Source organism: Stegodyphus dumicola, chromosome X1 (assembly GCF_044657685.1).
Source record: "Stegodyphus dumicola isolate Sdum_Otavi_A_Nest chromosome X1, ASM4465768v1".
NCBI lineage: Eukaryota > Metazoa > Arthropoda > Arachnida > Araneae > Eresidae > Stegodyphus > Stegodyphus dumicola.
In genome coordinates, this window is record NC_140780.1 from 261,166,050 (window position 1) to 261,183,373 (window position 17,324).

Genomic DNA, 17,324 nt, shown 5'->3' on the forward strand with positions numbered 1-17,324 from the left:
AAAGCAGTGTACATGGATATAGTGAACAGTGTGCGCAATGCCATTTTTGTGCAATTCTGGGATGTTTTTTTAAGTAAAAATAAGTCGACGTGTACATGGTTTAGAGATATTTTAATTAAATGATAGTTATTTTGTGAATTTTATGTTTGTAGGAATTTGGTATACGTTTAAGTTGAAGTAAACGTGCATGGAAATAATTTAAATATTTGACACTAAGTATTTGTAATGCTTGCGGTATGAATTCGTTGGTGGCATGTATAATATAATAGATGATTTAGAGGTAAAAGTTTTTGGATATTTTATTTATTTTATATGTGGAAATGTTCATATTTGGAAAGGGTATAAACTTTTTCGCGATCAGGTAATTTCATATATGTTCTTTTTACCGGGTTTAAAGATTCAGAAAATTGTAATGTATTTTCGTGAAATTTTTCTAATTTATGAGAAAAAAGCAGTGTACATAAATATAGTGAAGAGTGTGCGCAATGCCATTTTTGTGCAATTCTGGGATGTTTTTTCAAGTAAAAATAAGTCGACGTGAACATGGTTTAGTGATATTTTAATTAAATGACAGTTATTTTGTGAATTTTATGTTTGTAGGAATTTGGTATACGTTTAAGTTGAAGTAAACGTGCATGGAAATAATTTAAATATTTGACACTAAGTATTTGTAATGCTTGCGGTATGAATTCGTTGATGACGTGTATAATATAATAGATGATTTAGAGGTAAAAGTTTTTGGATATTTTATTTATTTTATATGTGGAAATGTTCATACTTGGAAAGGGTATAAACTTTTTCGCGATCAGGTAATTTCATATATGTTCTTTTTACCGGGTTTAAAGATTCAGAAAATTGTCATGTATTTTCGTGAAATTTTTCTAATTTTTGAGAAAAAAGCAGTGTACATGGATATAGTGAAGAGTGTGCGCAATGCCATTTTTGTGTAATTCTGGGATTTTTTTTAAGTAAAAATAAGTCGGCGTGTACATGGTTTATGTGTATGTGTTATTTTTAAAAACGCGTAAGGAGTATGGTATTGTGCACTTTTTCCCAATTTTGCAGTGAATATTTGTCATGATTAAGCAGTTTTGTTAGATAAAATTTCTAGCATAAGTGTAATTCGGCTAGTAGATTGTTGGAAGAAGTGTTCAGTAGATAAAAAGAAAAGAAACATGTCTTTACTTCGTGAAGACAAAATGGCGACGGGAAAAAAAAAATAGAGGGTTGCTGTAGGAGAGTTGGTCGGCAAATTTTCGCCAAAAAAACGGAAAGTTACCATAATGTAAAGATCAACCAGAAGTCCTTCTCAAACTTTGAACATGTGATGAATGTTGTTGTAAAAGTGGTTAATTTCATTCGGTCTAAAGAACTTAATCACAGGCAATTTCAACAGTTCTTGAGTGATTTGGAAGCCGAATATGGTGATGTTGTGTAATACACAGGATTATGTTGGTTGAGCAGATGTTTCAGTGCCTGTTTTCTTTCAAGAGCAAAGTTCAACAATTCATGGAATCTAAAGGGAAATCCATTCATGACTTCAGTGATGAGAAACGGTTGGCAGACTTTGCATTTCTTGTCAATATTACAGGTAATCTCAATGATTTGAACTACTGCTCACTGGGAAAAGATCTACTTGTTCATAATCATTATTATTTTGTGAAAGCTTTTGATATAAAATTAATCCTGTGGGAAAGTAAGTTGCTATATAAGAATTCCACTCACTTTCCAAAATTGATGGAGCGTGTGAAGAACTCTACACGCCATTTTCAGTAGATGTTGGAAGTGTTCCACCTGAACTTCAGTTACAATTTACAGATTTACAGTGTGACTCTGCAGTAAAATGCAAGTTTCTTGAAAATCCTACATTAATTGATTTTTAATCAATTAATGTAGGATATCAATTAATGTATATTGAAGTATGTGACCAGTACAAGTATCCAGGAATTCGTAAACAAACACTCTTCATGTCTTCTATTTTTGGCAGTACCTACATATGTGAACAGATTTTTAGTAAAATGAAAATCCTAAAATCAAAAACAAGAACACGATGGACAAAAACACCCTTGGAGGAAACTTTACAAATTGCAACAACACAGATTAAACCAGATATTGAAGCTTTAATTAAACAAAAACAATGTCAAATATCACAGTAAAACTAAAGTAACTACCATCTCCCGCCAGTAATATAAGTTTTTTTTTTTTTTTTATTGTAAATGCATTTTGTAACATCGTTCTGTACAATCAATCATCTTTACCCTTTTTCTAATAGTTAAAAAAAGTTGCAAAACATTTTAATTCAATTTCCATTTGACTTTTTGGAACAAATTTATATATATACAAATCTGTAACACTATCTCTTCGCTTAGAATCAATTGTAAATTTTCAAAACAAACCTCCCTTTTTTTTATATAAATTTTCTGACTACACTATTTTTTGACAGACATGTGGCCTGCGGATCTTTGTGAATTTATTGATGTTTCCCTCGGGCATGAAAGGTTGAAGACCCCTACTCTAAAGCATGGGTTCTCAAACTTTTTCAGGCTCCTCACCCTTTAAACAATTTTAACATGCTCTCCTCACGCAAAACCTAAAGTAGTTTCTAAAAAACGGTGGGGGGGGGAAGAAAGGAAGTTTTCTATTCAACCTAAAAAGATAGATCAAATTGATTGGAAGAAAAATAACTATAGATAAGTAATATAACAGAAGTATACTCGCAATTTTTTACAAATAGAAGAGAAATCAGCCGGGCGCAAACACAGAATCACCACAGAATGCATTCAGAATGAGCTAGCATATACATACAAAGTTTCAAAGTGTAACTGACGGTAACAATCAGAATCACTACAGAAAGCACTTAGAATTATTGCAAAATGTGACTGATGACATGTTTCCTGCAATCTACACATGTTTTGCACATGCATCAATGCCATGTGTGTAATTTTTAAACAATTATTTAATTTATTTTTTAAAAATTCAATTTTTATCTCACACCCGCTAGATACTCCCACACCCATTTGGAAACCCCCTACTCTAAAAAATCTCACACAATGGAATTTAGCTTCAATAACACTCAATGTTTAATATCCAAGCAAACAGAAAAAATGAAATATTCTCAATATGGAAGCAAACTTTTCAACTGCAACTCTAAGAAGGAAACTACCAGCTATCCAAGTAAGCCATACAGCGCTGGATCTTTGATTTTTCTGATGTGGGACAAAAGCTAAAACTGCCGCCTATATTATTATAAGGGTACACTTTTACCTTTCAGAAACTATTTATTTACAATCTTAGAATGTATAATCACAGAGAACTCCAATACCAGCATAGTTCTATTTTTTATATCCGTGTCCAAAGTGTTGCCAATTACAAGTTACTAAATATTAAATGTTACCATTTACAAATTATTAAATGTTACCATTTACAAATTATTAAACATTACATCTTCCGTTTTTTTAAAGAATTCAAACGTTTTAACAGTCTAAAATCAGTCCAAATTTCTATTTCTTCTCAATACTGATCCACCTGATCTAAGTATATATGATCTAGGCATCTTATGCACTTCTTCTACAACTGCTGGTTTCCAGCGATTATCTTGATATACCCGAACACAATCTCTTTTATTTAGCGATGGTAATGTTTCTGTATGATGATCATAACATGACTTCTGTTTAGTTCTCTCTTGGTTGATTTTTTCTTTTACATTTTTCACAACTTGAGGTTTAAGTAATTCTTCAGATGTAGGAAGAATCGTTCTTGTTCTTCTACTCATAAGTCGTTGAGCTGGTGATCCTAGCATCTCATTAGTTGGAGTGTTCCTATGAGCTAACAATGCTAAATAAGGATCAGCATGATCTGCTTGAGCTTTCTTTAACAATTTCTTCGCTGTTTGTACTGAACGCTCTGCTAATCCGTTCGACTGTGGATGGTATGGACTGCTTGTTATATGTTTAAATTGGTATTTCTTTGCAAACTCTGCAAATTCTTTACTTGCAAACTGAGGTCCATTATCAGATATCACTATTAATGGTATACCGTATCTTGCAAAATGAGATTTCATGTAACTGATCAATGTCTGACTGAGTATCCGGTTGTTTGGAGATTTCAAAAAAGTTGGAATAGTAATTACAATTAATAAATATACATCTTTGTTAATCTCAAATAAATCTGTCGCAACTTTATACCAGTTATTGGGAATTTCATGTGGTATCATAGGCTCTCTTATGTTTTTGTTCTGGTATTCATTACATATAAAACATTTTGAAATTTTATCTTCTATCTGCTTGTTCATAAGTGGCCAAAACAAAACATCTCTAGCTCTTTTCCTACATTTTTCTATACCAAACTGACCCTCATGAATTAAATTTAACATTTCCTTTTGCATAGATAAAGGAATAATTACCCTTCCTCCTTTGAAAAATAAGTCATTTTCCATTGTCAACTCATCTCTGTAGTCCCAAAATACTTTGACTTGAGGTTCTACCTGATGTTTCCTTTCTGGCCAGCCTCTTAGAATAGATTTCTTTAAGCACTGTAGTGTAGCATCACATTCACTTTCTTTCTTCAATTCATAAATTTTGTCATCAGATGCTGGAATCAGTGTACAAATTTCTATATCTTCATCATTATCTTCATCTGTTGTATTCAAATATGCTCTACTCAAAGTGTCTGCTATTAATAAGTCTTTCCCCTTTTTGTATCGTACATCTAGATCATATTTTTGTAAACTTAACAGCATTCTTTGCAATCACTGAGCAGCTTTAAAAAGAGGTTTCTTAGTTATGCTTTCTAATGGTCGATGATCAGTTTCAACAACTGTAATACGTTTGCCATATATATATTGATGAAATTTAGAACATCCAAAAGTAATAGCTAAAAGCTCTTTTTCTATCTGAGCATAATTTTTCTGACTTTTTGTTAGAGCCCTGGAAGCATAAGCAATTGGTTGGTTTTCTTGTAGTAAAACAGCACCTAATTCTTCAGAATTTGCATCTACTGAAAGAGTTGCATCCTTATTAACATCATAGAATTTTAATACGGGTGCTTTTGCAATCAATTCTTTAAGTGTTTCGAAAGCTTTTTGATGCTTTTCAGTCCAGTGCCGCAGTAATAGTAGTTAAGTTAGGAATAAATTTGGCTAAATAATTAATCATTTCCAAAAATCTTTGTAGCGAAGGCACATCTGTAGGTTCTGGCATTTTAACAATTGCTTCCACTTTAGAAAAATCAGGTTTTAGTCCATTTTCACTTAACTCGTGCCCTATATAATTCACACGATTAACTTTTATTTTACATTTAGCCTTATTGAACTTCAAATTTTTTTCTCGTGCTCTCTGGAGTACTTTTTTAAGTCTTAGTTCATGTTCCTTTTCATTAGATCCCCATATTAAGATATCATCTATAATACATTCAGCGCCTTCTAGACCTTCTATTATTTGGCTTAATTTTTTTTGGCAAATTTCTGGAGCTGAACATATGCCAAAAGGTAACCTTTTAAATTTGTATCTGCCAAAAGGTGTATTGAATGTATGCAAATTACTACTTTCTTCGTCAAGCTGGATTTGCCAAAAAGCACTATTAGCATCTAAAACAGAAAATATTTTTGCGTTAGGCATTCTAGTGACAACTTCGTCAATGGTTAACATCGGATAATGTTCTCGTTTTATAGCTTTATTTAAATCTCTAGGATCTAAACATATTCTTATTTTGTTCGGTTTGACAACTGTGACCATTGAATTTACCCATTCAGTTGGTTCTCTTACTTTCTCAATAACATTTAAATTTTCCATTCTTTGTAATTCTTTCTTAACTTTATCACGTATAGCTATGGGTATTTTTCTTGGAAGATGAATGACTGGTGTTACATCTTGTTTTAACTGGATTTTATATTCTCCATTCAAACAACCTAAGCCTTCAAATACATCTTTGTATTCCTCCAGTAAGTCTTCAGTGTAAACAGACATTACTTTCTGAATCAAACCTAGTTGCAAACATGATTTTAATCCTAATATAGAAGGTAATTCTTTGTCAATAACTTGGAATTCCACAACATAATTATTTTTTCCATATTGGCAGTTAAGTACTACTGTTCCTAAAGTATCCATTTTATTCCCAGAGAATGTAACTAATCTTTTAATTTCAGACTTCTGTATCGGAACATTTAGCAATTTCACTTTGCTTTTAGAAATAACACTGCACATTGCTCCAGTATCTATCTAACTGCAAATTTAGTTTACTTTTATTTACATTAATGTCAACAGTCCATTTTTCTTCCTTGTTATCTGAACTAAGGTTTAATGTGCAAACATAAAATTCTAACTCTTCCTCAGAGTCATGATTTATTAATTTAATTTTTTTTATCTTTTTTGTTTACCTGGACTGCTTCATTTTTTATTATATAGCTTTTACACTGATTCGCGAAATGATTTGCCTTTTTACATTTATGACAGATTTTTCCATATGCTGGACACATTCGATACTCATGAGATGTTCCACATTTAGAACAAACTTTTGTCTTTTGTTTATCGGTATTTACCTCTTTGTAGGTATTCTTATTATGTTTACTTAGTTTCTTTTTCACTAAGTTTACAGCAGTTTCCTCTTCTTTTATGATTTTCATTTGATGTGCACTTATTTCAGCAGATCTGCATATATCAAGAGCTTTTTCTAATGTTAATTCTGTTTCATGTAACAATCTTGCTCTCACTACATCATCTTTAATACCACAAACAATTTTATCCTTTATTAAACTATCCGTTAATTGTGCAAACTCGCATGTTCTAGCTTTATTTCGAAGGTCAGTTACGTATTCATCTATGGTTTCTGATGCAGTTTGATTTCTAGTAAAGGTTTGATTTTCTAGTAAAATGTTAGATTAGAAAGTAACAACTCTGTCATCTTGGACAATGGTCAAGTACAGTTCTAGCACCTTGAGTAACAATTCTGTTTGTCTTGGTGCTAGTGACTGCCACATACTTCTGTGGTGAAGGAGTGGCCAACATTCTGATACTACGTGACTGAGCAGCAGATACTGTGATAGTTTAGAAAGCCACTTTTTGGGCCATCTAATTATTTATAGATCTATCAAGGACATCACAGCTGAGTGCACTCATTATGCTGCTAAGGCACTCAGGTGCCAACAAGGCAATCCTCGTTTGCATACTGCAGGACTTCCTTACAATATCTTTGTGGGCATAAAATCCTTTCATTGTCATACCAGCCATTTGGGAATATCACTGATTTAGCTGAGCAGTTGCAAAATTCATAGTAGAATCTTCTGCATAGGAATAAAAAACTTAATTATATACCACATTGAATATTGGGTTGTATAGTTGCCATGAGTTAGATTTATCATGCTATACTTAAAATGCAATCAAATAGTCATGATCATTTCTTAATGAAACTTTTTTTCCCATTCTTCCTCAAAAATTACAATCATTTGCATATTTCCTCAAATGATAACGTTCATGCTAAGTTTAATGACTGTAATTCAGCTTTTTATGAGTGCAAATCTAATCCTCCCAATATATGTGCTGGTGTGCTTATTTTTATTCTGCATTAATTTTTTTAAATTAAACTACCAAATACCCACACGAGTTTATTCTCAAACTTTAGTTCTTTACAGTTTAGAACTACTGGCGGTTATGCACATTGTTTCAATGGTGCAATATTTACAGGGAAACATTGACACTTGAAGTATCTATTCTAAGTGCATTATTCTGAGTACAGTGTATATTTACACATAGTTTCATTCAACACCCATGAATTAGTATTCAAAAATGGAGCTATATCAAGCAGCAATGTAAAAAGGAAGGACTCCATTTCACATTAAATGTTGTTTTTGTAATTCGCTTCTTTAAAGATGCATTGACAAGGGAGGCAAAATTTTACAGTATTCCATACAATTATATATAAAAAACTTTCCTTCCAGTAAAAAATAAAAAAATTATGTGACACCAAAAATAGAACCAGAAACTTTGCTTTACTTTGGAAAGTTAGACACCACCCTAAAAATCATAAAAATATGTGACGGAACAGCATGCACAGCATAAAAACTGCAGTCAAGATACAGAAATAATATTGTTGTGTGTGTGTGCAGGTTCATATTGGTCTGAATGAACACAGAACCAATGAACGCTTGATAGAATTTATTTTCCCAAAAGAAACACTTTACAGTTCCAGAACATTAAACAAAAAAAACCTCATACAGCTTTTCTCAGTATAACAGGTCACAGTCAGTAGTTACCACATTAAACTACTAAGAACATTCAAAGCAATGCTAAGTGCATCTGAAGAGCGAAGCTCGCATAGTGATCTCTCATACTCCGAAGTCTACTCTCAACTGAAAAACTGAGAACTGATGCTCTATCCAGTCTTATGTAGCTTGCACCCCAGCCATTGGGAAAGCCATTGGGAAAATGTGAGTGACTTCCAGTAATTTCCCATTTCTCGAAATTACTGGAAGTCACTCACATTTCTCGAACTTACTATTAATTTCTTTCCCGCTTTCTGGATGGGGAGTTTACAAAGTAACTTCTTGAAATCTTGCCAATCACCAACTTTGTTGATAAAAATTAGTCGCCAAAGCAATTGCCAGTTAGGTGACATCTTGCCAATTTAGCGAGATAGCCGTTTACTTGAATGTTAAATAGACTTGTCCCTGTAACCTTACTTTTCCAGTAGAGTTTCATTTTTCAAGCATTTCACGTTACTTTATAGGAAAGACACTACAATTACATGTATAATTTCATAAAAATTATTTATATATATACAAAATTCATAAAATTCCTCCCTTTCCTAAGTCTGCACACTCTGGGTAGTACAATTCTTGGACAAGAAACCATACTTACAACTAAGGAAAATCAATTCAATACAAAAATAATAATTTCAAAAAATAACACACAACAAATATAATACTATATAAATTCTTGAATTTACAAATAAGACTATGGTCTTAGTATACTATTCACATTCTACAGCCTATGGGGACTACATACTATGGCCATAGTAAGGAGATAGCCAGTTGTAATGATCAACTTCAGACTTAGAATTTGATGACTTATGGATCTGAACAATGGCATCATTCAGCCTGTTTAGAACTGTGTAAGGTCAGTCTCAGGGTGCAAAACTGTACATCACTTCAAACTGTACCTGGAGATCTTCAAAGTACTCCTCAACAGATGAAAGCACATTTGAAGGGCAAAAAAAACAAGAGATCACAAGGCAGATGAAAGTCATGAGTGAAGAGCATCTAGGATGAGGAATAGCCAGTAGTCTCATGGACAGCACTGGGATAGACAAGCAAAAACAGAAGTAACTTCTGGTCAGAGTCCTGTTGGTTTCTGAAAACCATCAGCGACAGGTCATTAATATTGTTTTGGCATATGACTATAAATAGAAATATCAACAGTTCTCCAGACAGGGTAGTGATGTTTCCATGTCATAGCCCTATCTTATGACATATACTTATGTCATATTCATGTAGTCTCTGTATCTGTCAATTTGGCCTTCTAGATTCTTGAAATTTAATACTCAGGTCAACAATACATGATGTGTGCAGAACAGGAATATTCTACCATAGAAAGGTAATGGTGGATAAGCTTTACGGTTAAAAGTATGGCAAGAAACTCTTCCCTGGTAACACATTAATCTCTCTCCAGTTTAGATAGACATTTGCTCCAATATGTCCTGACACGTTCCACGTTCTTTACCATTTACTTCTCGGCGGGAAAGAACACCGATACTCTCATTGCATCCATGTCGAGGATAAATGGTTTGTAGAGCTGAGGATAGGGTAGGATTGTCATAGATGTTAAAGCCTCCTTTGCTTTGTTAAATGCATCCTCACATACGTTTATCCACAAGAACTATTCCTTGCCCTCTGTCAGCTTGTGATGGGGTCTTATGATGGAAGAAAAGTCCATAAATCTCCTATAGTAGCTGCAATGCCCCAAGAAACTTCTCAGCTAACGGCCATTTTAGAGGCGTCTCCAATCATTACTGCCAACACTTTTCTGGATTTGCACATGCACCATTGGCAGAAATGACAGGTTCGAGGTAAGTCACTTCCTGACTGAACAATTTACATTTGGCGAGATTTAAATTAAGATTGGCATTCTTCAACTTCTGAAGCAGCTTTCTAAGATTTTTAAAATGCTGCTTAAAGCTTTTCCTGATAATGACAATTTCATACTGATACCTGTCTATGATGAAACTTTCCTGAAAATGATGATGTCAAACAGGCTTCATAGGAAAGAACTCTCATACACTCTTCTGTTCATGACTTAAATGAACATTTGCTTCTCTCTTGGGGGGGGGGGTTCTTTGCAGTCTCACCCACTGTGTCTAGTTTTTCCCTAGAACAGGATTGCAACTGTGTTTATCAGTTAACTGTATGCTGATTCTAAACAAAGGAGAGGGGAAGTGAATTTTTAGTCCCTTCAAAAGAATGACTCCCATGTTATTAAGCAACCAACAAAAACCACATGCACATTCTCTAATAACTCCAATGTTTCTCAATATCCAGCAACCTCGCTATGCGAGATGGCAACTAATTTTCCCACTTTCTCGATGGGGAGTAGTCTTATTTTCCATGCCTTGGGGTATTCTGCACTTCCTTCGTGCGTGGTCTTCACTACTGCCATACCAGTACTTTAAGAGTTGGTTTGTTGTCACTTTTCTTCCACTTCAAGGCATTGATTTGCCTGGTTTACTTCTTCACAGTAAAATTGCCCAAAATGCCTGAGCTTTATACATTGGCAGGTTGCCTAAATGCTTGACTCCATTATGGTTCATTGGTTTTTGTTGGTTGCTTAATAACATGGGAGTCATTCTTTTGAAGGGACTAAAAATTCACTTCCCCTCTCCTTTGTTTAGAATCAGCATTCAGTTAACTGATAAACACAGTTGCAATCCTGTTCTAGGGGAAAACTAGACACAGTGGGTGAGACTGCAAAGAGCCCCCCAAGAGAGAAGTAAACGCTTCACTTAAGTAGGTTATTTTTAATGCTGTTGCATTCTACTTGTCATGGGGGGATGAAATCCATTCCAACGAAAATTCATATACATGGGCATTTTAGATGCTTTAGAGACTACAAACAGTTAGTTGATTCTCTGGCTCTTGAACACAAACAGCTCTGATTGGATGGCAGTCTTTACGGATAGTCTGATCCCAAAAGAACAACTTTACAGTTCTGCAACTTTCCATAAAGATACTCATACAGCTCTTCTAAGTATAATAAAGCACAATCAGTAGTTTATCACTTCCAACTATTAAGAACGCTAAGAACAATGAAATGCAAATGAGAATGAAGAAAGAAGCTCGCATGGAGACCTCTCAGTATTCTCAAGTCTACTCTGAACTGAAAAACTGAGATGATACTCTCTCTGGTTTTATACAGTTCTCCCCTCATCACCACAATATCTCCAATATCTTCTATTTCTCGAAATTATTGGAAGGCCTATACAATTAACTTATACATTATATATATTAATTTATAAGAGTCGGACACAGTTACAGTTACATAGGGCCCGGACCTTTTGAGGCTTTTGACAATTTCTTGCCAAATTTGGCGACAAAAGATATTTGCCAAAATTACTGGTGCCTTGGCGATATCACGCCTATTTAACGAGACAGCCATTTATCTCAATGTTAAATAGACCTAGCCCCTTTAATCTTAAATCTCTGCCAAAGGTTTGCTTTCTTAAGGCATTTTATGTTACATTACGTAAGACATACTGCGATTTTTATGCACAATTTCACTATTATTCACTATTATGATATTCGTAACAGTATTTAAATGAAGTGTCAACAGAATTTCTGCATAAAAATACAAAAATTAGAAGCATAAAACAATTTACATAATAGTTTAGTTCTTGCCATTAAATCAATGTGTTACCAAACACAAAAATCGCATGTTAGATCCTTTCATTAATTCGTCAGATACAAGCAGATACCTGTCTGTCCGTCTGGTTAACTGAAAATGGCAGAACACTCAAATGCTATCTGTTGCAGGGAAAAGATGCCTACATGAAGTATTTTCTAAAGTAAATTCGTTTGTACTAATGTTACACATGATGAAAAGTACAAAAACAACCAAACAGCTAGACTGTTTGCCACAATTACACACAGGTGCAAATTAAACTACAGTGCAGTTTCTTATGACAACTAGCTATGAAAGTGACCAGTATTTGTAAGAAATCACATAAACATAGGCAGTGCACATAATCATTAGTCATGTTCTCTATGATCACCTTAATGGAAGACCAAAGTTATCTTAAACTACAGGTACTTATCTCAGGCAAGATTCACTGTATGTATGATGTTCGGTAAGATTTTACAGAAATTATTAACGCATTGTGTTATTTTATGGTGAAGTTCTGATACCTACTACTCATTATAATAGCATTGCTAATGCATTTACTTATGGCAAGTTTTTCAACAATTTAACACACCTTTATTTGTGAACATGCAAGTAATTACTACATTACATTACATTACATGCGCTAAATTACAGTTTATAAATAACAATTAAATTACTTATTTATAGCAATATCCCTCTGAATGAATGTTCAACCTAATTTGAAAATATCACTATTAGATACTGCTATAATCCAGTTAGTAAATAAATCACTTACCAGTGGTCCACTGATTTATCTAAAGGAGTGATATCTATTGAAAACTCTTCATCATTATTTAGAGGTACATCAGAATCACCTGAAATAGAATATACAAGCATTCATATCTTAATGACAAAAAATTCTCCCATAATGAATTAAATTAAAAATAACACGACAAACCATATTTACACTGACTGAAAACAAAATTGTACATGCAAATATTTCATGCTTAAATACACCCAAATTTGCTGCTACTCAAATATAGAACACAAATACGGTCTGTAAATACAGCTCTCTGTAAAATAAACAGAATAAAACCTCGCCCTGCATATTTTTACTATAATTTCCTTGCCTAAATGTCTGTTCCATTTCATACTAACATTGCCAATGGTGAAAAACATGATTATGATATTGTAAATTTTCATGCCAATAGTAAAAAACATAATTCTGATATTGTAAATTTTCAATCTCAGAATCACAGATCACTTCGCAGTAAAAAGAAGAGTGGCAAGAAATTAATAATTAATTTAAGAAAAGTGGCAGATTTTATCTGTAGCATGAAAACATGAGGCAAAGAATTTTCCCTAGAAAGTTAAATGTGCCAACATGATATTTCCAGCCATACAACATAAAAACTTTCTAAACATAAGAAATACATTTCTTAGTTACTTCAATAATCAACGAAACAAATAGAACAACCCACTTAAAAACTATTTATTGCCAATACTTACGTTGAAAACAAGAACACTATTATCAGATACAAGAACAAACATTTAAGAGCTGAATCGGCAACACTGGTATACATATATTCCTATGAAAAAAATAGTTTGGTGCATGTTGCCTTATATTGGACAAGAACCAAAGCAACTTTATTTACATGGCTTGCACTTTTATTTAAAAGAATGAACAAATTTCACATTAGCTAATTTAGTTTAGTTATAGTTCAGCAGCAATGAAGAATGTTTGTTTTCTTCTATGGAAATGTAGCTAGACATAAAAATTTTGAAAATGCATGGATTCTTCGTTCTAAATTTTGTTATTCTGTCCTGTCCCATCTTAGAAAAATCATCCAACAGGAAAATGTAACGATGCTTTCTAAAACTTCCTAGATGTTCAAAACCCATGTAAAAAGACCAAGCAAAGTGGCAGCTCTTTGGCCTTTCTGCCAACCCTTTCGTGAAAACAGCTGTCAGCACTGAATGTTCTACCTGCCAACTGAAAGGTCCAGAGGTCAAATCCCAATGAGGGTATCTCAGACCATTTTTTACAATGGACTTTTAATACATTATGGATTTTTACACATTTTTTGTCCTAATTTGAAATATGTATTTGTTCTAGCAAAGCAGGGCCTATCGTTCAAGGACTTAGTATTGCATAAATTCCTTATCGGGACTATACAAAGGGTTAGTTGGTTAATACATTTACCACAGCAAAACCAAAAAAATTATTATAAAGCACTGAACACAAGTTATATCAAATATATTTAGTGACAATCACATAATTAAAAAACCAATGAACTGTTGAATACAAAAAGATTAACATGATGATTAAAACTTAGCGCATGAATAAAATATAAAACCAGGTAAAATCAAAAAACCATGATATTTATTTTAAATATACTAAAATACAATAACCCATACAATTTAAATTAAATAATAATAACCTGTTTCTTTTAGATACTTAAATAGATTAGAAATGAAGTCTTTCCCGATTAATTGGTCAACAGGCAAGTCGTAGACATTAAATTGCTTGAAATGAAGCCCCTTAAAATATGGACAGGCAGTTAGGATATGACATACAGAAAGTTCAGTACTGCATTTTGAACACAAAGGCTCATCTTTCTCAGCTTTCAAAACATAATTATGGGTAGCTCAAGAGGGACTGACTCCTAGGTGAGAAACGACTTTTCTGTGATGTCTGCCTGCTTATTTCCTTTTATTCCAGTACCCCAGCAACCCAGCAGTAAAGAATAGGGTATTCACGTTCCTCAAAGTTAAATTTACTTTTAGAATTTCTACGACAATTGGATTCTGGGTGTTCGAGAAAGTTTTTAAAGCTTTTAGTGGTCTACATGAGTAAAAACAAATTACAAATCTTCTCCACCATAGTTCAGATAAATATACAAGCACATAATATAAAGAAGTTAATTGAGAAGTAAATACCTAGGCAAGTATCAGGAAACCTTTCTTCTATATGATTATCAATTACAAATGTATTTTTTGATTTTTACTTTCACATTTCAAAATTTAGGTTAATTGCAAATAAAATTCACCCATATTTTATGTTTTATTTTTTAAATTTCTATTTTTAAATAATTTTTATAAATTTTTCAAAAAAAATTTTGAATTATAACCTATAAAATTTTTACCATCATCTTAAAGTAGGTGTATTTCTAAGCCTACCTGTAAAAAATTAGTTTTTTATTCAAAATTATTAAGATATACATGAATTCATATATTTTCGCGTTTCGAAATTTGGCATCTTTTTTTTGAGAGATAATAACGCTAAATGTGGTTTATGGATTTTTGTTACAGTGAATTGCCACAGCTATTTTTAACCTTAAATTTCAAATAAATTTTTACAGAGAATTAATTATGTGAAATTTTTTCCCTCAATGATACGTAATACATATTTATTAATACTATGTGAAAAATTATTCTTTTTTAAATTATAGATCATATTATTCAAATTTTTAACTTTTTAAAAAATTTCTTGCTTTCTTCCTTTTTTTAAAAAAATATTTGTAAAGTAAATTTTTATCTTCGGTGTTTTATCGTCTGCTACTTTACTTTAACTTCGTTTAAATCGAATTGTCTAAAACTGAGAACTTTCATTTGATGTTTATTTGAATTTAATGAAAATATTTTATGACATTAACTACATAATTTATTTCTAAACCAGCTGTTGCTTATGAAGTGGCTGAAAGAGCAGCTGATACTATCATCCGTATTTTTAAAGCACAGTATATTTTTATAGAAACATAAGATTAAGAATAATCATTCTTATAAAAGTCAAATTATGATATAAACATACAACCCTCTAGAGACCGAATTAATGGAACTTCAATGGTTATGTAGAAATTATCTGCAGCTACTTAATGCCTCAATAAGTCAGCAGGTTCTGTGGACAAGTAAGAATAATTATATAAATGACACTCAACATTCTAGATTCAATTACCAACGAGGGTACGATGTTTATTAAATGAATTTAAGAAGTTTTTAAACATAAAAAAAATCGACTAATTTTTTTATCCTAAAATGTATTTTTGTGCGTAGCGTATTTTCATTATATCCTTAAAATTCTAATTTAGAATGTAATTGTCAAGAACAGAATTCTAATCATCAGCAATAAGTAATTATTATGGTTATTAATAAATCCTTCTTATAAAGTAATTGCAAATATTTCAAAAACATTTCTGTCTGAATGCAAATATTTTTCTATGCAAATATTTCTAATTTTATATTAATCAAGATTGCACAAGCTATTATTTATTTGCACTTCAATTCTTACCATCAGCTCTAGTAGAAGTTACAAATCAATTCTATTTAATTAAGAAAAGACCATCTCAGTTTTGAAACGGTGTACCGTAACAGCAATTTAATTATTGATGCCGTATCTTTCATGTTACTCCTGATTGGCAAGCTACATGATTTTTAATGAGTATTCGGGTTTCGCTAGTAACTTCACTTGAAAATCGCGCTTAAACTAGGCTAGTTGGTTATTTGAACATAGAAAGAACATGGAAGCTATTTGGTAAAGATGCTTTCATAGAGGACCTTTGTAAAGAGAACCTAGGAAACTACGAAAACCAACCACGCAGCCTGGGTTAGACTTCGCAACAAACAATTAGTATTTAACAATCTTCAAATGCTAGGCAACTGGTAAGGCTCCAATTAAATCTCCAATTTAATATTTTATTTGTAAATATTTACAATATTGTTGTATTCTCAGAACCAAAAGGCAGAATTAAAGTTTTGTTAACTCGTTAGTAAACTACCAAGCCGTAGTTCAAATGAATATTCAATTTCTTTTGCAATAATTGTATTCACTTAATATTCTTGGAATATGAGCTAAAGAAGGAATTTTCTCGGAAGATTAAAGAAGTGTTTAAATTCAGTGATATTAGGTTTGTCTTACAAGCTCAGGTATCAAAACGATTCTGCTATTGCCCGAGTAGTTGATTTGTAAATGGCTGTGAATTAAGCAGATGACTTTTATGTTATTCAGTCAGAAAACGTATTATAAATGTTTTGTATTACATGACAATGCATCTTTTCATTATTCAATAACCAATCGGAGAACCGCTTGTGTTCCGAAAATAAGTATGTGTACTCAATCCTCCTGCATGTTCTTCAAATTCTTCTTGTGATTTGTTTCTTTCGCAAAAACTAAAGTTGCCTCTCAGAGGAAAGTTTCTTGACATTGAAGAGACAAAAGGAGTATGACATCTACTTTTAGAGGCATGTCAAAGACAGATCTCTACAAGCCTTCTCTTCCATTACATGTTGTGCAGTCAGACAAAAAGTTGCATCAGCGTAAATTCTATAATCTATTTTTATTACACTCTGATTACTTTATTAACATACAGTGAATATATACTAAATCTTTTACTTTAGCTTAAGAAATTCGGAATTTTTGACGGAATTGTTGTCGGAACTAGGACTTAGAAGATAAGTCAAATTAAATATTTCGATAACCAACCAGAC

At 32.5% G+C, this 17,324-nt stretch overlaps 1 protein-coding gene across 2 annotated transcripts in view; it reads right to left on the reverse strand.

Moving 5' to 3' along the window:
- LOC118184774 (uncharacterized) overlaps positions 1-17,324 on the reverse strand; it is a 290,183-nt gene that overhangs the window by 37,694 nt on the left and 235,165 nt on the right. For both annotated transcript variants that reach the window (XM_085807619.1, XM_085807620.1), the window contains one exon: positions 12,637-12,715. In XM_085807619.1, coding sequence (XP_085663745.1) covers positions 12,637-12,715 — 79 coding nt within the window. The remainder of the gene's footprint in view (positions 1-12,636; positions 12,716-17,324) is intronic.